The sequence below is a fragment of the Labrus mixtus genome, chromosome 16 (assembly GCF_963584025.1).
Source record: "Labrus mixtus chromosome 16, fLabMix1.1, whole genome shotgun sequence".
Classification (NCBI taxonomy): domain Eukaryota; kingdom Metazoa; phylum Chordata; class Actinopteri; order Labriformes; family Labridae; genus Labrus; species Labrus mixtus.
The window spans coordinates 5,285,085-5,309,497 of NC_083627.1; the positions used below are offsets into that span (position 1 = coordinate 5,285,085).

At 41.6% G+C, this 24,413-nt stretch overlaps 3 protein-coding genes across 6 annotated transcripts in view; 2 read left to right on the forward strand and 1 right to left on the reverse strand.

Moving 5' to 3' along the window:
* LOC132990650 (uncharacterized) overlaps positions 1 to 24,413 on the reverse strand; it is a 270,244-nt gene that overhangs the window by 125,368 nt on the left and 120,463 nt on the right. The window lies entirely within an intron of this gene.
* On the forward strand, positions 301 to 11,083 carry sall3b (spalt-like transcription factor 3b). Its single transcript, XM_061060243.1, has 4 exons — positions 301 to 1,172; positions 5,547 to 8,507; positions 8,599 to 8,936; positions 9,892 to 11,083. The coding sequence occupies exons 1-4, from the start codon at positions 1,091 to 1,093 to the stop codon at positions 10,282 to 10,284; spliced, it is 3,774 nt and encodes a 1,257-aa protein (XP_060916226.1). The 5' UTR covers positions 301 to 1,090; the 3' UTR covers positions 10,285 to 11,083.
* Positions 12,493 to 24,413, forward strand: part of atp9b (ATPase phospholipid transporting 9B) — a 43,074-nt gene continuing 31,153 nt past the window's right edge. For 2 of the 3 annotated variants that reach the window (XM_061060244.1, XM_061060245.1), the window contains exons 1-7: positions 12,493 to 12,584; positions 15,847 to 16,020; positions 19,524 to 19,674; positions 21,408 to 21,521; positions 21,899 to 22,007; positions 23,088 to 23,146; positions 24,028 to 24,079. In XM_061060244.1, coding sequence (XP_060916227.1) covers positions 12,505 to 12,584; positions 15,847 to 16,020; positions 19,524 to 19,674; positions 21,408 to 21,521; positions 21,899 to 22,007; positions 23,088 to 23,146; positions 24,028 to 24,079 — 739 coding nt within the window. In that variant the 5' untranslated portion in view covers positions 12,493 to 12,504. Of the gene's footprint in view, positions 12,585 to 13,016; positions 13,089 to 15,846; positions 16,021 to 19,523; positions 19,675 to 21,407; positions 21,522 to 21,898; positions 22,008 to 23,087; positions 23,147 to 24,027; positions 24,080 to 24,413 lie in introns of all 3 variants that reach the window. The other variant, XM_061060246.1, reaches the window with a different exon arrangement.

Consider the following 24,413-nt stretch of genomic DNA (forward strand, 5'->3'; position numbering starts at 1 on the left):
AACCAACTTAAACTAAACTACAAAAATAAAAATCTAGTGGACCTATTTTAAATTGTAATTCCCTATTCTCTATAAACTCCAGCAGTTTACAAACTAAATCCAGGTGGTTTGAACCTACAAACATCTCTGATCATCCCATAAAGGACTCAAAGAGTTCTTTCCCAGCATAGAGACATTTTCAGTCCACAATGGCGCCAAATTGTGGGAGGTCGTAACAAATGAAGCAGGCGCTCCAACACCTCCTGTGGTATCCTGGCAGTAGCCTATCGCAGGCGGCTGAAGAGGCATCTAATGATGGACTGGAGGCGGAGGCAACAAGGAGAGCGCCGGTGCCTCGGTCCAGCCAGGGAGTCTCACTTCCGACAGGCAGTAGTGTGAGGTCGGACTTATCCGTGACCGGAGTGAAAAGTTCTACGCAACAAAGTTTGTTTTTACGCACTCCGTCTGAGAGATCTTTCGCCTTTTACGCAAGAATAATATATTTGTTTTTAAACGCATGGACGTGGGACTTTACGCATTTTATCCTGTCCCACTGTGGGAGGATAACAGCTCCTTTCATCGACAAATTCAAGCTGGACATCCTTCCATCCTCAGCCCGGGAATTTAGCTAAAACTGGAGCGTCTTTTGTTACGAGAAATTCAACCAAGAGCCCAGAAAGGAAAAGCAGAAACTTAGATCTCAACCAACTTGGAGATGCAGCCTATGGCAAGAAAGTTTTATCCCTGAGACACTAACGCAAAAGGAGTTCTGTTCGGACTAAAACCATGATGGAGCTGCTCGGAGTTGTGCGTAAAAGTCGCCGCGCACCGGACAGGAAGTGAACTAATTATTATTAAACCCCATCCCTCATTTCCATATCTAGCGTGAGCTGGCTGGAGCGCAGCCAATCACCCAGCGAAGGGCAGCAAGAGTCGTAAAAGCATTCTCCTTCCTCCATCACAATCACACTGACATGCGCAATCTGCACACGGACATCGACGGCAGCCTCACTTCGCTTATTTCACGGAGTCCGCTGCCTCTGAAGGGTCCCAGTCGCTGCTCGTAGATGAGTCGGCGGAAGGCAGCAGCGAGTCGCACACGGAGAGCAACATGTCCCGCCGCAAGCAAGCCAAACCCAAGCACCTCCAGTCAGAGGAGGAGGCGACACGGAGCGGACCCCTCTGCACGAATGGTAAGGTGTCCCCGCAGGCTTTCAGCGACTTTTACCGGCTTTACTTCACCTGCTGTTCACAAAACACCAGCAGGAAGAGAACATTTTTTTTTTTTTTTTTTTTCAGGTTGTAGGTCTAAACAGAGTATGACTAATTAGAAGTTTGAAAATCATTAACTTGGCAAATTAAAGAGTAAGTGTCCTTTTTGTTCGTTTTTTAATTTTAAAATGTTTAAAATGTTATGAATAAAATGTTGGTTTAATCAGTCGTGCAATCTTTAAAGTACAATAATTAAATGTAATGGCGCTAATTTTAACTCGTGTTGAACGTTTTTATCAAAAATCTGATCTTGATTTTTATTTTATTTTATCAAACTCATTGTGGACACAGGACGAAGCAGAAACAAGCAGCAAACAGTACAAACCTACAGAGCGTGTGATGACTGAAATCAAACCTTTTTTCATGTTTGGTTTAATTCATTTTTAACAGTTTTAGACGCAGAAACAGAGACAGGGCCTGTGGTGAACGACAGGACTGAATGAACTCACAGAAACAGAGAACAGTGTGTTTATGAGTAGTGGGGCTGCAGGTTTTGTTTTTTAAGGGGATTCAGTTTGGGCTCGAGGCCTTCTTCTCAACTTAAAAATAAACATTTAAATTCAGAAGATCAAACATTTGGAGACGTTGAGAAAATATTCAGAGATGAAAACGTGGCCTTACAGTAACGAGCTGTAGCGAAATAAAACGTGATTTCATGCTCATGCACTTTACAGCTTTATAACATGTTCTGTAAACTCAGGACAAAAGAGCTTCTAAATCTCATAAATCATTTAAATATTATAAAAACTTTAGATTAGTTATCTCTCAACATCCTTTACTTTTTAATCTCAGCATGTTACCTTTAAAATATGAATTATTATTATAAAAAAAGATCTGCCTTGTGTACATTATTTGTAACTGTGTCCCTCTTCTCCAACCTGCCTTAAATATTCTAATATTACATAATAAATATATTTCATTTAACATTTTAATCTCCCCTCATGCAGTGTAAGTGAAGGACAAACTGGATTTTATTTAAACCTTTTAATCACAGCAAATAATTAATCAAAAAGTCACATCAGGACCAATATCTGAACTTTTAGTTATTGTTAAATATCTGGATTTTTGTTTCTTTTAAAATTGACTAAATTTGAAATTGGATTTGGTGTGCTCTCTAAATTTAAAGCAAATTAGTTCAAAACCTAAAACTCAAACAGGCATTAAAATTAATGTTTATTAATATGATTTGATATCGTTCATGTTACATCTATGTTTGTATTTATTTGTATCAGTTTTTACTTTGTTCATCATTTATGTCACCATGACGACCAGCAAGAGGCCCTCAGAAATCTGTTTCAGTTTCACAAATGATCTTCAATCATCACCGCTCGTTTTTCCATTTCTAAGTTTTTCTGTTCATTTCTCGGTCAGTTTGTTTATTAATGTCATTGCTATTGTAATTTCTCCCTTTGTTATTATTTGTGTTATTATTTGTGGCTGTGACAAAGTGTCGAGTGTGGAACAGGCCCTCCCTCAGCCTTGCAGCCGGGCAGGGTGGGGGGGGGGGGGGGGGGCTTCACCACACCACATTGAGCCTGCTGACTTAACCTTTGTCAGGCTCGCCCTGCGAGGGGCAAGTGCTCCACGACGGGATCATAATACAATTAGTACATCTGAACCGCTGACCTCTGCAGCCGGGGGTCACGCAGAGAGTCAAAGAGGCAACGCCGCCGTGCTGAGGGTCTGTTTGCTTTCCTCATTTTCTCGTCTCTAACGCCAAACTACACAGAAAGACACAATCATAAATCTGTTTTCTGCTCCCAACACCGGGGATGGAGTCGCTCTGACTTTTTAAAATAAATTCCTGTCAGTTTTATTGTGTTTGGAAATAAATCCACAGCCTTATTTCAAAGCTGATCTTTTGGTTTGTTTTTCCTGGAAGTTAATGTTACAACGTGCAGACAAACTCCTGAGCTTTAACAGTAGAAGTTTTTTTTTTTTTTTAGCGCTTGTGTTTGCTGAATCGCCCGGGTGATGTTCAGACCACCCACCATGTGAGCCAGCGACTCCGATTATTTACTGACCACACCAGTTTGACTTTTAAAGAGATTTCTGTGCTCCCACTCTTCATCTCTAAACTGAAACAAACTGAACATCAACTTTCATTATCTCTCACTTTTACATCATTTTAACTTAAATGTTGTGATGCCTTCAAAAACAACGTGTAACTTCCAAACACAGAGAATGCACTTTGTGTTCGTCTCTGCTTTAGTTGCTGATAAAATTAAAGACACACCGGACGTCTCAGTCTGTGTTGAGCCTGAGCGCACTTTGACTCCTTCTTTCAGCGATGATTGGAGTGTATTAACTGAACAAACACACACACAGAAACACACAACAACATGTTTACACACACGGCATGGACATGAGGGTGAACATGAACACACAAACACACACACAGACACTCGTCTTCATTGCTTTCCTGTCCACATTTGCTGTGTTTAAGAACAAGCGTGCAGCTCTTATGTAGGCCACACACACACACACACACACACACACACACACACACACACACACACACACACACACACACACACACACACACATTATTTGGTATCCCTTTTTATAAATATGTGTCAATAAGTAAACAACAAAATGAAAAACATGAACTATTGCTGCATTGAAAATATCCTTTACATATTTCTTTTCTAATCTTAACCTGATAATGAGCATCTGTTTTTAGACCTCGTTTTAACCGCTCCTCTTAAATTGGAGCAGGGAAGCCCAAGCGTTTGTTTAATTTACTATTGATTTCCCCCACTTTTTTTTTCCATCTGGTATTGCTGGCTGTTTCCTAATGGGGCAAAGCCTGAACAGATGCAACACTGAATCTAAAGTGTACTTTTCCTTCATTCTTTGAGGACACGTGTCAAATGAAGTGAACGAGGAGAACGGGAAACAAAGATGTGATAAGATCTTAAATATCAAACATGAAGGAAGACGATGAAATCAGAATTCATTGGAAGTGTTGTTCAGAGATCTTTACAGATAAAAAACGATATAAACGTTTCTCTTAAACCGTGAACAGACAAAGGCCAAACAAGTTAGGACATGACAGCCATGTTAGTCACAGCAGGATGTTTTCTGCTTTCTTCTTCTTTTGTTTTAAATCAGGGCTTGCATTGAAAGAGGTGTTATTCATGTGTTGTCGTGGAAACAACATACGCTGTGATATTTTAGATTTGTTTAATAGATTTAAACACAAAGGCGCACCACCAGGGATTTTCAGCCCAATGACAAAATAAACATTTTTTTTTAATATGAAAAGAAAATGTACTCAAGTTTAAATATTTTTTGGACCCCTCAGAATCGGACTTATTTCTCCCCCATAAGATGCTCTTGTTTACACCATTGACTGTTTTATGTTGCTGACGCAGAATCAAAGATGTGTTGCTCTGCAAACAGGAATTTACAAGTAGCAGTAGTAGAGTGATTAAAGTAATAAATCAACAGTGTGTGTCCGACTGCTTGGAGAATCAAAAGTCTTTAATTGTACGGTTTATATTCACACATCAGTCAGGTCGGACGAATACAAGAATAGGGTTTAAGTTGAATGTGGTGTAAAGATGATGCATATCAACTGAAATGTACGATTGAACAAAACAAAGAAATCAATATTTTCTGTATTGAGTTTCATTATCTGTATGGATGCACGATTGAGAGGTCAGATAACTTCATTGAACTTTATTGATTTTGTTGTGAAAATAGTATTAACATTTAAAAATGGGCTGTGAGTGTGAAGCCTTTGTTACAACGGGGTGCTGATGTTGATTTGATCATTTAAAGTGGTGACACAAAATAAAACGACACTTTGCTTGCAAACGTGGCGGCTGCAGTCATTAGAAGAGTTGACAAAATGTAAGGTTTCTGTCATATTATTTTAGATATGATTACAGAACAATAACGGGCCATTAGTGAACTTTAAACTTGGACTCATCTTCAGTTTCCCCTTTTAAGGAGGGTAGAAAATACACGTTATCCAAACTCTGTCTGTGTTTCATACATGTAGTCTTCAAATAAATCTAAGAGGTTGGATTTATCATCAATTTATAACATATATTTTTAGGCATTTTTCTTTAAATAACTTAATAATTCAGCATGATTTTGCACGTTATATTTCCACTAGTTGGGTATTTCAAATTCAAAGGTTTTAAAAAAATGCTTTTCAACAAACTGTGGTCAGATTGTGTGTTTGGATAAACTACATCTTACAAAATTTGATCCTCGGAAAATATCTGAACAGTATGTTTTCAGTGTTGCGTTCTAAATCTGTCTTTTTTTTTTCATACTTTCAGGCCTCGTACGGGGCACCGATGGAGGCAGCAGTGAGGAAACACACATCTGTGACAAATGCTGTGCTGAGTTCTTCACATGGACTGAACTGAGTAAACACCAGAAAGTCTGCACTGAGGACTCCTTAGTGCTGATAGTAAAGGACAATAACAGGGGTCCAGATCCAGGGGCATCTCCTATCGGACCCTCTCCGGCTCCCAGTGTGGCGTCTAGTGACTCGTCTGTAGCAGAGTCCACAGATGCCGGCTTTGAGCTGGGGGAGACAATGCTGAATGACAATGACAGTCTGGATAATTTAGAGGAAGGCATTGATCGGGATGAAGCCATGGAGCATGAGCATTGCCGACCGGACGACTACAACGCACCCTCAAGCCCCCAGCCTCCTGATTCAGCGGAGTCCATTTCCCCCCAGATGTCGACTGCTGGCAGTTACAGCATGCCGAGTACGAACGTGACTCTGGAGATTCTCCACAGCACGAGGGTGGCTGTCGCCCAGTTCTCGCAGGGGATCGACAGTTGTGGTACTGGAGGGAAGGCTGCCTCAGCTGCCATCCCCGTGATCCTGGAGCACCTGCTGGCTCTGCAGCAACAACAGGTCCACCAGCTGCAGCTTATTGAGCAGATCTGCAACCAGGTAGCCGTCATGAACAGGCAACCAACACAGGCAGCGTTAAACCCGGTGTCCAGGTCTCTGTCTCTGGCATCTAACCCTTTTTCTTCTCAAGGCATCATCCCTCCTCCCATCCTGCCTCTGTCAGGTACAATGCCCTCGTCCGTCAATGGACAGGCTGCTGTGTCTATGTCTTCTGGCCTTGAAAAGTCACAAAGTCTCCAACCACAAACTGTATCTGGACAATCCTCCTTCAGAGATGTAACATGCACCTCAGCCTCCTCAGAGAATTCAACCCCGCCTCTCTCCAGCAGCAGCATCTCCACATTACTCCCTCCGTACACAGGCTCACACACCAGCAGCATTAGTGGTACTCAGACGCTAAGCTCCTCCAGCCCCCTCCCAATGGGCCAGAGCAGCCTCCTCAGCTCATCCTCCAGCCTGCCATTTCTACCTCAGAGCCCTCCCAGCAGCGTCATCTTCCCAAATCCCTTGGCTAGCATTGCCGCCACAGCTAATGCACTTGACCCTCTTGCAGCCCTGATGAAGCACAGGAAAGGGAAACTGCCAAACGTGTCCTTGTTCGAAACCAAGCCCAGCCCAGAGGAGCCTTTCTTCAAGCATAAATGCAGGTTCTGTGCCAAAGTGTTTGGCAGCGACAGCGCTCTGCAGATCCACCTGCGCTCCCATACAGGAGAGCGGCCCTTCAAATGCAACATCTGCGGCAATCGCTTCTCCACAAAAGGGAACTTGAAGGTACACTTCCAGAGACACAAGGAGAAGTATCCTCACGTCCAGATGAACCCCTACCCGGTGCCAGAATATCTAGACAATGTGCCAACCACTACTGGGATTCCCTACGGTATGTCCATCCCTCCAGAAAAACCTGGCTCCTCATGGCTTGATAGCAAACCTGTTGTAGCAACTTTACCAGCCTCTATGGGTCTTCCACTTTCCTCCACTATTACAAGTACTGGAGGCTCAAATGACCCTGTAAGTGTAACTCCATCCGTTAAATCTCCCTTCCAGCCATCTCCTTTTGAATGTGTATCTTTGTCACCTAAACACAGAGGCAGTGAGGCTCATTTTTCTCCTGTTTCAGAGTCTCCGCGATCTAACCGTGAGACAGAAGCATCCAATATATTAAAATCAGAGGGGGTCCACTTGCCCCAAACCTTCTCCCTGAGACCAAGAGGCAACCCAGCAACAGAAGCAACCAGCACTACGATCCCAGCAGGGGCCACCACACCCGAACCTGTCTCCTCAGCATCCCCTGTCTCGAACTCTCCACCCATCTCAATCCACTCAGACGAAATCAAACTCCCAACCAGTAGCCCCCTGGACTCTATGCAAGCATCCGAAACCTCAAAGCTGCAGCAGCTGGTGGAGAACATCGACAAAAAGATCACAGACCCCAACCAGTGCGTCCTGTGTCACCGTGTCCTCAGCTGCCAGAGCGCGCTGAAGATGCACTACCGCATTCACACCGGGGAAAGGCCCTTCAAGTGTAAAGTCTGTGGCAGGGCTTTCACCACCAAAGGCAACTTGAAGGCTCACATTGGTGTTCACAGAGAGAACCCTCCCGTTCAGGTGCAACACTCCTGCCCTATTTGCCAGAAAAAGTTCACCAACGCTGTTGTCCTGCAGCAGCACATCCGCATGCACATGGTGGGGCAGATTCCAGACTCTACCCTGGTGGACCGGCTGCAGGACATGGACAGCGAGTTCTCCATCAACGAGAGAAACTTTGACAGTCTAAGCAGCAATAGCAATGACCTCACTGACGATATTTCAATGGAGGAAGTTAACGAGGAAGAAGAAGACGAGGTAGAAACCATGGTGGACGGTGTAAACCCGTCTAAACCCTTGATCTCCGATTGGAGTTCCCCTCCTAAGTCTTCCGCCATTATCTCAAGTATCGCTGCTCTTGAGAACCAAATGAGGATGATTGACTCTACTGTAAGCTTTACCCACTCTTTTGGTATAAAATCTCTAACAAACGGTTTTGGTGATGATAGCAGCAAATTCAGTGTTTATTCATCTGAGAAAAGGACGGACCATTGCAGCGCAAAAAGCCCAAATGGGTCAGAGTCGTCCTGTTCCCCCCATGTGTCTGCGTCTCTGATTGAAAACAACTCAGAAGGATCAACCACTAAATCCCCTGCTGAGAACAAGACCAGGCCAGAATACCAAGAGCCTATGGCAGCCTCAGTGAAGAGAGAGCAATCTGAGTCTCCTACCTCTGCATCAGGAGCTGCAGCGGCCCAAGAGCTGAGAGGAATGGAGACCGGCCATCTGAGTGTGAAAGAGGAGACTCCTTACAGCATGTCATTCCAACTGAGCAGAGAAAGAGGTAGGTTGGCAATCCTTTTGTTTAAAAAAAAGTGTTGTTTCTTTTTTTGGACATTGAAATAGTCTCATATGGATTTTCTTTTCGGCTGCAGGTCAAAGCATCCCTGGCTTGGTAACCAGCCCACTATCAGGCATGATAAAAACCGAGCTCAACGGTCACAGTCAACCGAGCACCCCTTCCGAAGGGCCGCACCCACTATTCAGCGTCCACATCCCTCCGACTTACGCACCAATCGGCAGCCCAGGAATGACCTCCCTGCTCGGCCCCGTTCATCCTCGACGGACACCAAAGCAGCACAACTGCAACGCCTGTGGGAAGAACTTCTCGTCAGCCAGCGCCCTGCAGATCCACGAGCGCACACACACCGGAGAGAAACCGTTTGTGTGCTCCATCTGCGGCAGAGCGTTCACCACCAAAGGCAATCTGAAGGTAGATGAAGTTTTACTCAGCTGTGATCTCTGTGATTTAAGATGATAGATTTGCTGGCACCTCCCTACGCTTGTAGAGTAATAAAGCACTTTCACAAAAACAAAAAAGTAAAGCCAGTTCGTAATGTGAAACAATCCTAACACTGAAACCTTCTACATAGGATCCATGACATTTCATCATTTCCTGTTAGTATTTTAGCACCACATCAGTACTGTGATTAATTGTTTAGGTATTTTATCTTCTCCATAAAAAAACAAAGAAACCAAAAAAGAGTGAATTCCCTGAGGACTTTTTAATCTTTTTTTGCAAGCTTTGCATGTCTGCTTTTAATCACAGCATTTGTGAGCTATTTTCTCATTGATTTGTCATACTGTTTATTTTCTCTTTAATCAAGTCCTTGTGTAATAATGTCATTAAACAATAAAAGAAATCCAAATCCCCAAAGCCCTTTCCAACAGGAAACAGGCCCACAACCTTGTTTTTTTTTTTTTTTAGTTAGGTCTCACACAAGACTTAGAAAAGCTATTCTTTGTGTTTTGGAAGCTTGAATCAGCATGTGCTTGGTAACTTTGCGTACAGAAATCACTCAAAATATTGATTTATTGTCAAAATTGTTGCTGATTGAATGAATGTATACCAAGTTCTTTATCACATGATGAAGCACTTCTGCTCTGCATCAGTACTGCATCCAAAAACCCTACAAGGGTTAGGGGTTATAGCTATACTATTGTCAGAAGTTGTAAACACAGACCTCCATGAAATGAGTCTATTTGAAAAATGTTGCATTCTTTGTTAAGACCTATGAATGAAGATATATCGTAAGAAAAGAAAAGTTCATTATGGAGAGACAAATCACAGCTTTTTAAATGTCAACTTGTGCAATCCATGCCAAACAGGTTGAATAGTTTGAAATAAAGGCATCCACCAAATCTAAAATCTTATTTGTAATTGTCAGGTTCATATGGGAACTCACATGTGGAACAACGCACCAGCCAGGAGAGGCCGACGGCTGTCGGTGGAGAACCCCATGGCCCTGCTGGGGGGAGAGGCGATGAAGTTTGGGGAAATGTTTCAGAAGGACCTGGCAGCCCGAGCGATGAACGTCGACACTGGATTTTGGAACCGTTATGCGACAGCCATCGCCAATAGCCTGGCCGCGAAAAACAACGAGATCTCAGTGATCCAGAACAGAGGCATCTCTCAGCTTCACCCTCTCACTGCAGGCATGGACCGGATGAGCACCGCAGGAAGTCCGATGACCAGTCGAACCAAGACGGGCATGGACCTGGGGAATAATAGACATTTTTCTATGCTGATTGACAACAGCAAAGACATTGGAATCAATTGAACAGAAGCTGGACGGTGACTTGATACTTATGCAATCTATGATGGACGTGTTTGTAAAACGTCTTGTTTGTTCTTATGTATTATATAGAGACTTAAAAAGAACTTTTTATCAATTGACAGAGAATAGAAGGGTATTCACATTTCGCTATTTTACTTCGCCATCATTTGTGAGTGTTTTTTTTTTTATCTACACATTAAATGTTTAACTTGTACCTGAAGATTCCTACGGTGCTTAGACGTATGGTTGCTCTGAAGAAGGGAACATATGTTCGAATCAATAATGCAAAGAGTCTGCTATCTCCCCTGGACAGCTGCCCAATGCTGCTGGTGCAAAGCACAAAGTATGCTCATAAATACCCACAACTATGAGTTGCAATGTTGTCATGTTATGTTGAGAAATTGTCTTCTTAAACAAGAGAATGGACCGAATAAAACCTAGAACAATCTCTGTACATGTTTTAATTCATTCCCTGCCTGTTAAAACACTGATGACAGCTTCCTGGTCTTGATGTTGAAGAAACTTCATTGTGTGAGTTAAAACAGCAAGACAAACGTAAATGGACATATGAACAAATATGGCAAAATGTATGAAAAATATTTAAAAAATGAAAATAGCTGCACAGGAGATAATGGAGCGTGCACTTTTTTTAACGAGAGATCTGCAAATGTCTGCTGTATGTGAAGTTTAAAGCTTCTGTGAGGTTTTTTTTGCAGGTTGTGAAACAGACTATAAATAATTTTGATGCCTCTTTATAGGCCATACAAGCAAACTACACTGTGAGAATAAAATATTGATTATCTATTTTATTTATTGTTCATGCAGGAAACTGCTGCTAGATGGTAGGTGTCAGACATGACGATTTACAACAGCTTGAAAAAAACTTTTCCACATTGAATAGTCTTGATTAGTGACATAATTGAATATTATAAGAAATTAGGATGAGATGTATTTTGTTAAAAAAACAACACTTACACATTTAAAGAACTATATCATCTTAAAGGTAAGAGGTTTCATTTTGTCCACAAGGGGCAGCAGAGTTATCACGAACTAAGAGCTCTCCACAGGAGCTTCAAAGAATATGTTCTCATGACATTATTCATTATTAGCAGATCTGTTTAATAGAAGTCTATGTAGACTAATAAAGCATTAAAAAATAGGGTCCAACAAACAAAAAAAAGTGCATTTATTGCACGCTAATCCTAATTTGTTGTTAATCCGTAATGCCCTGTTGCCTGGTGAAAGACTCTTCAAGTTAAAGCATAACTCAAAACAATAATAGTATTGTTAGTATTCTAAAATGAATCCTATTTATAATGGCAATACTATTAACATGTTTTAACTTATCTCTCTACATTATCTATAGCATCACTACAGATAGGACTATGTAAAAAAATGTTTAACTGGGCTAACCATTTCTTTGGGTGGTTTTAGAAAGTCAGGGTGTTACAGATTAATTTAGATTTATTTAAAATGGCCTGACGTTAAAAACTTTCTAAGCCATTTAGATATATATATATATATATATATATATTACTTTTTAGGACTTCAGGGGCTGAAGTTAATGGGCGACTACAGGGACAATGGTGAAATATTTAAAACATCCTACATCAAAGAGAAAACCCTCGACCCCTTGTTAGTTTTTCATACTTTTAATATCACACCATGCTTATTATAGGAGAATATCTGCTATAGGCTAAATCTGTTTTCATCAGCGTGGGGCCAATTGGTAGTTCTCTAATTTATGTAGCCTATAGATCGACACCATATGCGACTCAACATACATTTACAATTATATTTTCACCAATCAAACAAAGCGTCACGGTCTAATTTCTTCATAAACTAGTCAACAAATGAACATTTTAACACGCATTGACAGTGACAGCGATAACTTTCTGTTAATTGTGCTGCCTTCAGAAACCTCTGGAAAACGCACTCTCCATTTTGTGAAGTCAGATCAGACACCATCCGCTGCCGCGTTCAAAAACAAATTACTTTGTTTCCCGAGGGTCTTAGTTATAGTGTAAGTGTTGGTGTAAGATTAACGGAAATATGATGAAAAATATCGCATATATTTTATCTTATTTAACCTTAGTCCTAGCGTCAATGTATTTTTTTGCGGCGATGATCACATTTACGAGACTTTACCAGGCGCATGAATGCAGCATAAATCCTAAACAGTTTTTTTAAAGGTGACGTCAGAATGTGTACTGCCCAGCCAAGATGGCTGACAGCATCCCGTTAAATCCGATGCGGAAGAACTCGAAGAGGGTCCCATATTACAACTCTGCCAGACTTTCACGGTAAGAGTGGGGGCGGTTTTTTGTTTGGCTGTATACTGAGTCGCTTTACTGAGGAAAACAGTCGCCTGTCTGGAGATAATAACACATTTCTGCCTCGCTTTTGCTACCTGAGCTCCGTGTCTTGTGTCTGTTAGCTTGTGTTGCTATTAGCGCTGCGTCTGACAGCTCCTCCGCATCTTCTCCCTTTTGACATGTGCTTGGCTTGCTAATACCATCTTTCATAAAGCTCCAAATCCTTCTCACGAGTAATTTGTCTTTCCTAATCCACTGCAATGTACTGATAACTTCTCTGTACGCTTTAGCATCAGATACCTGCTCTGCTCCCCTCACACGGTAGATCACCTGTGTTAACAACAACAACAACTTCACCTCATGTTATTAAAGTATTTTTGCATGCTGTAGACATCCTTCACAAGCTTGTTCATTTTACAGACTGGGCGAGGATGAGCTTTTAAAGCCTTCTGGTTCAGGAATGGACAGGAAGTGAACTAGTCCCATGACCAGGTACTTATAGAGCTAAGTAGTAGGTTGTTTCTGATTGTTGACATAATGTAGGTGTTTGTGTTTTATTTTGGTAACCTGCCTCTTTGTACATGAACTTAGATTGGTTTAGCATATAATTAGATCATCTTAGGGTATAAGGGTGTTTATTGACCTGATTTGAAGCTCAGATAAATAATGGAAACACTTTTCTGTAATCCTTTTCTCTCAGTAATAAAATTCATGTGACAGGTGATTGGACCCTGACCTCACTAGAGGTCACACTGTTGGGTAAGCTAAAGAGCACAGGCCCTGGAGCGGTAAACAATAAAGCTTTTTCCACTGGAACAGGAAACATTTGTTGGCAACAATCGCTGCACTTACGAGCCAGAAAACCAGCCCACGACTCGGCTCTGTGTAGAGTTGAGTTATTATGCAATCAGATGTAGGAGTTCCATAGCGAGAAACACTGCGGCTATTAACGCTTTCTTGTTGGCAAGTCTCAGCGGTGTGTGTAAACAAAGAAACAACGACTGCAGCAGTGGAAAGCCGCCGGTGATTCATGCCGCATCCTCGAGCGGAGTTGTTGCTGAGGACGAAGGCGCAGGACTTGTTGGTTTCAAACTAAAGCCAACTTGTCAAGATGTGAACCATTTGCATCACAAATGCTTGTAAATATTCACTTTGGGTAAATCCTTTCGTTTGATTCCAGCACTTTCATTTTAAAGCCAGTCACTCAGATCTGGTCCTCTGTGGTCCTGAAGCTGCAGGACCTCTCAGCAGTAACAGGAGATTCTGGATGTTTTGCTCTTGAAGGCTGTAACAATGTGAACCAGTGTGCATGATGGATATTAAGCTCATAATCCTGCTGAGTCTAGTTTTATACTTTTAAATGTTCATAGTTACATGACACTTAACGATGCACACAGGACTGAGCTCTCATGCTGCTTATATTCCAGAGATTCATGAATTAAGATTTGATTTTCTGCGGCCTGCCCACACACGTTTTCACATCATGTTTTTCTAGCCTAAAACTGGAATTTGAAATGCAGGCTGTTATAAGCATTTCTAGAATTATTCGTTATGCAAGCAGTTGAATAAATACAATCCAAAACCCAACCAGTTAGTGAATGCGGTCAAGTTTTGCAAGCAGCTTTATAATGTTTGGAAATAACTAACCTGTGCAGTCCAAAGTCTCTGACATACTGCATGCACAACGCCTATGTGTTCTAGTTAATTATAACTCACCTGTTGTGTTGCAAATCAGCTGTCACAGAGGTTTCTCTGCATATGAAAAAAGGGGGGTTATTTTTATCGTCAGTCCTCGGCTTTTGTGAAAATTCGCAGTCTGCTCGCAGGAAAACATTTAAAACATTCATCAGCGGTACACAGCAGGTCTCTCTACACCTGCGGTTATCACTTTCTCTGACTCTCTCACAATCAGCTTTTAACAGCAAGAGTCATTCTTCAAAGTGTTGATAGAAAACTCCCTGGACTATGATTATGTGGATTTTATGTTGGGAGTTGGTTAAACACAACATGTTATAGCTGGTAACGGGGTTCTCAGCCTACCCAGAAAACATGTTTTTAAGGTTTATTTTTGGGATTTGTGTGACTTTATTTGGAGACAGGACAGTGGATAGAGTCAGACATCAGGGCGAGAGAGAGAGAGAGCTGAAAGATATTGAGGGAAAGAGCCACAGGTCGGACCTGAACCCAGACCGCCCGCTAAGAGGACCACAGCCTCTGTACAGTACATGGGGTGCACACACTAACCACTAGGCCACCAGCGTCTAGCCTTCCCCAATTTAAAACTTCAATAAGATGCTGGTACAAGTTAATTAATATAAAAGCCTGTTAAGATACCACAGCAACCAAAATAGAAGTTTTACAAAATTAAGATCTGGACAATAAATAGTAAAATTTCATAACACACTTTACATTTAAAGCAAACCTTAAAGTGCTCAAATCAAATCAAAAACTGAAATCAAACAAGTAAAATCATTTAATATATATATAATAAGCTCTCCTGTTAGTGATATATAGATATATCTTTCTTTAAATGTGTTCACAGAGAGAGATTTGTTCTTTACTTTTCTATAAACATTAAGGAAAAAGAAAAGGTTCAATATGTTCATTTCTTTTCAAGAAATTTTTTTCAAGTTTGTTGTGAGTCAATTCTGAAACCAGTTTCTTTTCATGTATGACACAAGGGTTTGCTCGTCTTTCTATGTCCTCCTTTAGTGTATTTTATATTCGATCAAAAGAATCTGACACCTCTTTTTGTGTTTTGTTCATCTGACTTGAGTTTCTCCCGTATGGAGAGTGTGTAGGTTCTTCCTGTACGGCCGCAGACTCTCATGATCCTTCGGAGTGGCCTCATGAATAAGACATGACGAGCCTCTCCAGAGTGTTTCCACTGTTCCTTTAGAACGTGAATAGGGGACGTTCTCAACAGCACTTGGTGATGGAGAAACGGGGCCAACTGCTCCGACTAGTTTTAATCTGAGCTTTCTTCAGTCTTTGGAGCATTTAGGTATTCCTCCTCTAAATGTTTGTAGTTGGCCACACAGCCCGTTTCTAGATAAAGAACAATATGACTCCTATGGGGATCAAAAGAAGTAGAGTCACTTTTAAAAAGTTTTAAGTGTTTCATTCTCAAGTTTTCAAGTGAATGATAATCTCGAGTGAATAAAGAAGTTTGGAATAGAAAGCACAGGGTTCCCTCTGAACTCGATCTATCCCTATTCCTCCATATTGTGACTGTCCTCTGTCCTGACAGATACTCTCTAGAAGATGAGCCCTCTAACCTGGACGAGATGCCTCTGATGATGTCGGAGGAGGGCTTCGAAAATGAAGAGAGCGACTACCAGACGCTGCCTCGGGCTCGAGTCAATCAGCGACACAGAGGCCTCGGCTGGTTCCTGTGCGGAGGGTGGAAAGTCCTCTGTGGCAGGTACGTCTACACCATCGCTCGGTTATTACTTAAAAGAGGTTTGTTTTTAACCAGGTAGTGACATTGCGTCGGTTATCTGTGTGTGATGATTCATGTTCTCGTCTCATGCGTCAGCTCAGTCTCACTTCTTTGGAGAAGACATTTATGAATACACTCAATTTATATATGCTTCTTCAAATAGTTTCTGCTTCTGCTTCCCCGCCCAAACCCCCTTCTCTGACATTTTGTTTTTACCACACACTGTCTGGGCATTTCAATGTAATCTGTAACATTAAGTGTTTTCAGTTATCACAACATTGATTTTTAATTTGCAAGATTTCTGTAACAGAGTTTTCAGTTTACTGCAAATAAAGATTTTTACTCTAGTCTAAAACTGATCACCCGTTTGTTAGTTTTTAGGGAATAATCCACAGTGATGTGTTCTAGGGTCGTCACAATACAAGAATTTTAAACTTCAATATGACACTATTTAAAAAATCAAACAACAGCGACACATATCAACAAAATAGAAGCCCAAGGTTCCCCACTATTGAGGAAGTTCTTGTTTTTAATTGGCAAAAATTGCAAGCACTCTCCTGCAAAGTGTCTAAAATTCAAACCTTTATTTAGTCTCAAAAGGACGCTGAGGTTTCCCCTCATTTCCAATGCCGTCGAGCAAAAGCAACAACAACAACAAAGACTTCAAATCAATTACAAAAAGCACAGAGCTTAATTAAAAACAGTTACAATTTGAAACAAAGTGGCTAGATTTTAAATCCTTAAACTCTGCAAAAGAGGGAAGAACTCCGATCCTTAAGAGTTTGCTGGAGGGCACTCCATGAGTTCAGGGCATCAAAAGAAAATGCAGATTTACCAAGTTCAGTAAAAGCTTGAGGGACAACCCACCTTCTCATACAGGTCACAGCGATGAGTGCCAAATCCATCACGAGGCACAAACCTGAGGGCCGAGTGATGGAGAGCATCAAGAGGCTTTAGAGATGAACTTCAGCAAAGCAAGAAGCTATTCTTCCTGCTTTGCTGAAGTTAATGGGGATCCAAATAAACAAACAAAACAAACTTCCCCGTCTCCTCCTCTGCTCTGCGTCTGTAAGAGACATAAACAACTGTTGCAACTTTATGAGACGCTAAAAGGACTTGAGAAATGGAAGGGTAGCTCACTACTTTACGGTATAAAAAAAGAGATTGTAATGTTTTCAAACATGTGGTATCAAGGTTTTGTAAAATTTTGACACCCTTCATATGTGTTGTTTCAAATCCGAGACAATCGCCTGACTGTGAAGTCCAGTGGAGGGTTTTATAAATCTGTAGATTTCAGTTACTGTGCCGGAGCCTGAACTGCTCTGAAAGTCGTCGGTGTTTAGTCATTCTGTAAATGTGTATAACGTGTGTAATGTCGGTGAGCGCCGCGCCCCCGTGATGATCAGTTTGGCTTTCAAACGCACCGGTAGCTGTGCATGAAGTGCAAAGAGAGGATAAGGGCATGTTTTTTGGTCGGGTTCCTCGATGCGCACCATCAGCCCAAAAAGATTTTCAGGTCAAACAGAACGACGAGGTTTATCCAGCCGATGATTAATGTGACAGGTTTCGCCCTCTAAAGATGCAGCTGTCTGGCTAAGAGGAGCGTGTTTGTTTACGTACCAACAATACAATGCAACATTTATTAGCAAATGTTTGAGCAGCACACCCCCTCCCCCCCCTTCCCCCCCTTCCCAAAAAGAAAAAAAAAGAAACTGTGATTGATGCAGGAATTTCATTGAATCATTTCTGTGCTGTTTTGTCTTTAGTGGTGCGTCTCCAGTTAAAGCTCCATATTGATCCCCCCCGTCCCCCCTCTCCATCCCCCCACTAATGAACAAATCGGATTTTTCACAGCTGACCAGTTTGATGCTTTCCAGTAATTTTATGTGTGCTTAGTGTGGGATTATAAAACACAAATAATTCACACTGAATAAGCCCTGACTGTTCAAATGGCATATTATTTGAATAGCATTCATTTGCTTAAATAATCGCTCTTATGAAAGTGGACCGGGAGTGCACAGGGACCGAGAACATGGAGGCCAACACAAACAAGACTTTTACCAAAGTTGATTTATTTAGCTTCATGTTTTGCCAACTTGCTTAAAAAGTGGAAAAGCCAAGTCGATCAGCATGACGGTATACACTGCCACTCTCCCATCGCTCCCCCGTGAGGTGCCAGTTCAGGTCACATCACGCTGCTCCCGTTGTAATTCATCCCCCCACACTACACCTCTTGTTTGCATTTGATATCAGATATGGTCGATAAGCACCAATGTAGTCATTAGCAGGTTGATGGAAAGTCAAATACTTTCTAAAAAAAAAAAAAAAAAAAAAAGGTACATTTTAATCTGCGACCCATCTCCTCTTCTCTCTTAATCTCCTCTCAGAAATGTGATGATGTCAGAATCTGTGCAAAGGAACGTGTTTGACTTTTCATGTCGGAGTCAAAGTGAGATAAAAACAAACACGAGGACAAATGTGTCTCATCCTGATGTACACTATGTTTGTGCACATGAAGCTTTGGGCTGGGCAATATATCAAGTTTTTAAGATATTGGGATATATTTTCAAAACATATATAGGGTAAGAAAATATAGTTTAAATCGATACAATTTATGTCAAGTTAAATTAACCTTACACGTTTCTTTTATAAAGACACCAGTTCACTTATTTCTCCTCCCACTTTCTGCCCGTCTTCACTCTGCTCCACCTCTCCCTCTCTGAGCGAAACTCAAAAACTATCTGCATAACCAAATACACAGCTGTGTGTCTTTTTGTAATGCAGGAAAGAAACATTTTGGACCTATTTTATTTTATTTCTAGAGAATTTTGTTTAATATTTTTCATTTCACCAACAGGTAGTTTATTTTTACGACATTTTTCATGTCCATGTTGACGTTGTACAGCAGGCTGTTAATAAAAGAGCTTGTGACGGGGTGCTGGTATCTTAGTGGTTAGTGTGTGCGCCCCGTGTACAGAGGCTATAGTCCTCCAGGCGGTGGGGAATGACATGCAGGAAAGAAGCCACAGGTCAGACTCGGGCCTGGACCGCCCACCTGGAGGACTATAGCTTCCATATATGGGGTGCATGCACTAACCACTAGGCTACCGGCGCCCCATTGGTTACAATTTTTGCAGTTCACATCTTCTTTGCTACTTAATTTCTAAACATTATACTTTTGTAAATGAGCCCTACTAGCAACAACAAACATTATATATTTTTTAAAACACTCCCAGGCATCAGTGGGTATTTTTCCTTTTTATACTTACTATGGGTTTAATTAAAACTTAAAAACAAACCTTTGAAGCGCTCCACCAAAGCCAATCAGGTCGATATGTCAATCATAAATTTATTGATAAATTGTTGAAGTAACTACATCAATCTATCGTTCTTGAGGGTGAATGAAGTCGGTTGTTGTCTGCAGCCCGGTACAGTTGGCAGCATGTAAATGAGGTAATGTGTGTTTACATCTCTTCCCCTCTCAGCTGCTGTGACTGTCTGGCCCACATATGTCGGAGGAAGAAGGAGCTGAAGGCCAGGACGGTGTGGCTCGGCTGTCCGGAGAAATGTGAAGAGAAGTACCCCAAGAACGCCATCAAGAACCAGAAGTACAACATCTTCACCTTTGTGCCTGGGGTGAGGAAGTCAGGATTTTGTCCTTGTATGACAAATTCCACATGAATAGGGCTTACACAGTTTGCATTATGTTTTCTGTTCTTCTCTGTACTTTTGATGATATTGAGATTATGTGGAACTACAAGTAGCATTGATATAAAAGCAAATATTCTCATTGTAGCGTCATATAGGGGACTTCTGCATGATCATGTCTTACCTCAGGAGACACCCCCCCCCCCCCCCCCCCCCCCCCCCCGATTCCCCTCAGGTCTGATAGTCTCCTGCTGTGAGGTGCATGTGTGAGCAAACAGATCAGTAGGATTTCAGGGGCAGTCCTCCTGAAATTATCTAGAAATCTTCAGTGTGTATATGTGAACACAGCTTAAATTTGCTGAGCGGCAGAAAAATGTGGGAATTTTGAGAAAATATTCCAACTATGAGTGACTTTAATAATCCCCACATTCCGCCAGATGAAATATCTCGTCATAGTGAAACAGTGAATTAAACCTCGTAGCGTGTACTGGATCTCATTGTTAACTGCTCCTTCTTTAAGTTAAGGGTGTCCACTGTAGGGGATCCATCAGACTAACGTATTAAAAAACCAAATGGTGCCATGATTAAGCAGGCTGCCTTTAGCCCAGGCTATAAAATGTCAACTGTCTATTAGAGACGTAGATATTCCCATCGACGGTGAGCCAAACAGCTGTGTTTCCTCCCTTTACTTTGAATTATTAAATACACACAAATTGAGTTTAGCAGTGTGCATTTTCCCCTAAAGGTCAGCGGGTTCATTAACTGTAGAGCATCGTCCATTGATCCTTTTGTCTCTGATAATCTGTGACTAGATGCTAGACTCTCATTATTGCCCACATTATTCAAAATGTGACCTTAGATGAATAGAACGCTAAAGCTGCTGACGGATGGTCCATTAGCCAAGAGCCATCAGTAAGTCACAGGTGGCACTTTGGTCCGTGTGATTGAGGGAACGTTTGCCTGTTTTTGTCTTTGTTCATTATTTTTATTCTCAGGTCAGTTTGGTTAATCTGCAGAGCAACACTGGACTACGTTACTGCGGAAACAACTGCCTGAATGCCTTAAAAGGGACATATTCTGAAAAATCCACTTGTACAGTGTTTTTGAACATCTATCTGGGTAACCTGAGTGTCTACAGACCCACAAAATGTGAAATAAACCCATCCAGTCCTTTGTTTGTGGTCTAACAAATGAGAAAAATGCTCCGTTTCAAATTTGCTGTCCTTGTGATGTCACAGTGGGATTCTGGTAAAAAAAAATCCCCTCCCCTCCCCTGGTATCTCCACCCATGGACTCCATCTCCAGCCTAGAACAAAACCTTTGCGCAGGTCGGCCATTTTTACTCTAGCTTGCTCTACTAGGAAAACTCAGGGGGGGGGGTCATTGCATTTAAAGAGACACACACACCAAAACGGAGCGTTCTGAGAGAGCTGGTTTATACAGGGTCACAAACCTCCTCTGGTGCTTGATTCATGTTATATTTTGACCAAAGCACAGCACAGATGTTTCATTTAGACCACAGGGGACTGTTTGAAAAGGTGGAGAAGGGGATAATATGTCCTTTAAGAAGAGCTTTTCTGAGTTGTTATCATTTTTATGTCAACTTAACAGCGCTAACTCGTATCTTAAACCATCTCGTACAGTTAACCATGCAGACTTTTTTTTTTTGGGCAGCTGTCGTCGTCTCTGACTCGCCTCACTGAATCCTTTTCTCCCCTCAGGTTCTCTACCAGCAGTTCAAGTTCTTCCTCAATCTCTACTTCCTGGTGGTGGCCTGCTCCCAGTTTGTGCCATCACTGAAGATCGGATATTTGTACACATACTGGGCACCGCTGGTAAGTTCACATCTTGGTTTTTATTATCTAAGTTTTGGTCTTTCTGAGCATATCAGCCCTGAAAAAAGCAGCTGTAGTCGATTGTGAGGGACACATATTTATTTTGTGTTTCTCAATGTAATGTGGTTTTTCAAATCAAGAAGGTCACGGTTGGTTAAAGATGTTGGGGGGGGGGGGGGGGGGGGGGGGAATTGAAAAACACACCTCTGTTTAAGAGCTAAATGCTAACAGGTCTTTTTTTGGTAACCTCTTTTTTAATAGACTCATTAAGTTCCAAAGTTACTCAACTTATTCAACAATAAATATCTTCTATTAACGAAGCTTTGTGAATGATCATGGTGTGAATGAGTGATCTGATTTTACTTCCTCTCACTCAGGGTTTTGTGATGGCCGTTACCATGGTGCGTGAGGCTGTGGATGAAGTGCGACGGTACCAGCGGGACAAAGAGATGAACTCTCAACTCTACAGCAAGCTCACAGTGCGAGGTCAGTGAGAAGTCTGAAAGAAGTCTTGTATGCCCGGAGGTTCTAGAGAGCACTCTGCTGGGTCTACACTTGTAACAGGAGTCGATGTTCTTGCTGTGCATTGCATTTTCTCAGTTTCTAAAGACCGTGTGATGATCGGTCCGTTTGTTGAACGTGTGATGAAATCCCTCTGTGTGGTATCTCTAACAATACTGAGGATGTAGCTTCATCAATCCCTCATGTGCATTTTAAGAATGTCAAAAAACTTTTTGATGCTTTTCACACTTTTTGAAACCAAATGTTTCAAAACTATACAATCTATATTCCTGGAATGATCAATAGTATCAGAGAGTACTGAAGCTTTAAAAACTTCAGATCTTCAGTCGTATTTAAACCCAAAGCTGCTCCGGGCAAAGGAGAGATTGTTGTGGTGGTCTTTTCAAATTCAGGTCCTTAAAGTATTGACCCCTTTGCAAAAATGACGTTTACGCCTCCTATTAACAGACAGAGAGGTGACAGCGGAGGACACTCTGTCTAAATCGCAAAAACACATCTATTTGTGTAATTTAGACAGTGTGCAGAAGTTTGCTGGCAATTTTTGGAAATTAAAACCAATCAATTTGCCAATAATAAATCCCTAGGACTTCTTTTATTGCCATGGTATTGATATAGTTTGATTTTTACTAGTATCATGTGGAAGTTTAAAATTCCAATAAAGTGACAACCCTGGTGCTCGTTTACATTCACTAGTGGAGAAGACGGGTTCTTTGTGGGCATTGAGGCGACACATTTGAGTGTGCCGTCGTTTTTTGTTTGTGCCTCAGAGCAGAGATGAAAACAGAAGGGTATTACATGATCACGCAGGAGGTAATCAATCTGTTAGGAGGTGAGAGAGAAAGAGAAGAGCGACAGCACAGAGTGGCTTGTGGTTTTAAGAGTCGGGGTCATTTTCAAGGAGCCAGAGATCAATACTTGTCTTTTATTTCATAGATTTGAAAAAACACAGCAGCTTGTCCTTAAAAAAATCAAATGTAAAAGGTGAAGATAGATCAGGTCTTCTTCTGTCTGTTTCCTTTTTCATAAAGCTGTTGTCATCCTCAGGTAAAATCCAAGTGAAGAGTTCGGACATACAAGTTGGGGACCTGATCATCGTTGAGAAGGTAAGGCTGAAATGTTTCTGCAGATGTCTTCTCATGCAAAGTTTTAAAAGACTGGGACACCAGAATATTGCGGCATTGAGGAATTGATTTGAATGTCTTAAGGCGTAATGATGTTGGGGAGTTGCACTATGAAGAAGGCTGATTTGTTTGTTAAAAGACAGCAGGAGGCGATTTCTCATCAGATAACACATCATTAGCTATGAGACAAGAGGTAGCACTTTGTCCACAGGGGGCACGAGATTAACACCAACAGAAATGTTCTCACAGGAGCTTTAAGTTTCCAAAAATATGTTAGCATGATTTGAGTCAAGTCCTGGTTAAACTTACGACAACCTCCAATCCGAAGCTGACTGTCCTCTGTAAAGTGAAGGATTTAAAGTCACAGTACACAGCTTTTAACAAACTTCAACTTTTATGTCATTCTGATACCGCAAATGTTCTTTCAGTACTAAAAACTTCACTGATCTGGTAACCATCTGCTCGGCTAACCTCAATGTAAATTCGGATTATTGATGGATAAGCCCCTTGAGATGAACCACCTTGTTTTCAAGGGGGTCCAACATTAAAAAAACACCAAACAGTACGGTGTGATACAGACACAGTCACACACCACATCCCTCCTACAAACCCACAGAGATCGATACACACATAATGACATATAATGCAATCAAGAAAATAAAAGTAACAACAATTAATTGACAAAGGATATTAAACCTGAAATCTAGCCGCAGCTAGGGTAAGGTATCATGAATTTGTGTTAGAGAGCCTTTAAGAAAGCATTCGCTCCTTCACCCTCTGGTTCGGGTGTTGATCTTGTTCTCTTATTCATGATAAAATACTACAGATCTCAATAACATGTCACTCTTGTTTTCTTTGTGTAGAACCAAAGGATTCCTGCAGACATGATCTTCCTGAGAACTTCAGAGAAAGCAGGTGAGCAGGCAAACGTTGGTGTGACTTTATGAATGTGAAGCAGGTCAGCGCTGAAAAACACAACGATCACGGTCGGCCAAAAACCTCCTCCTGGATTGACTCGGGTCTTAAAATACGTACAGTTGAACTTTGTTTGCCCTTTTGTGGCCCTTTAACAAACTGTGTCAAGATCATCCGGGTGAGAAATGTGTTTTTTTTCCCCGCACTTCCAGTCCCTTGACATCATCCGATCGAGGCGGCCTGTGATTTATATGATTTATGCCACATTCTTCTGGTGACTGACGATGCAGATTCCAATTAATCAATGAGCCTGCATCAGAACCGGCTCTTTTTC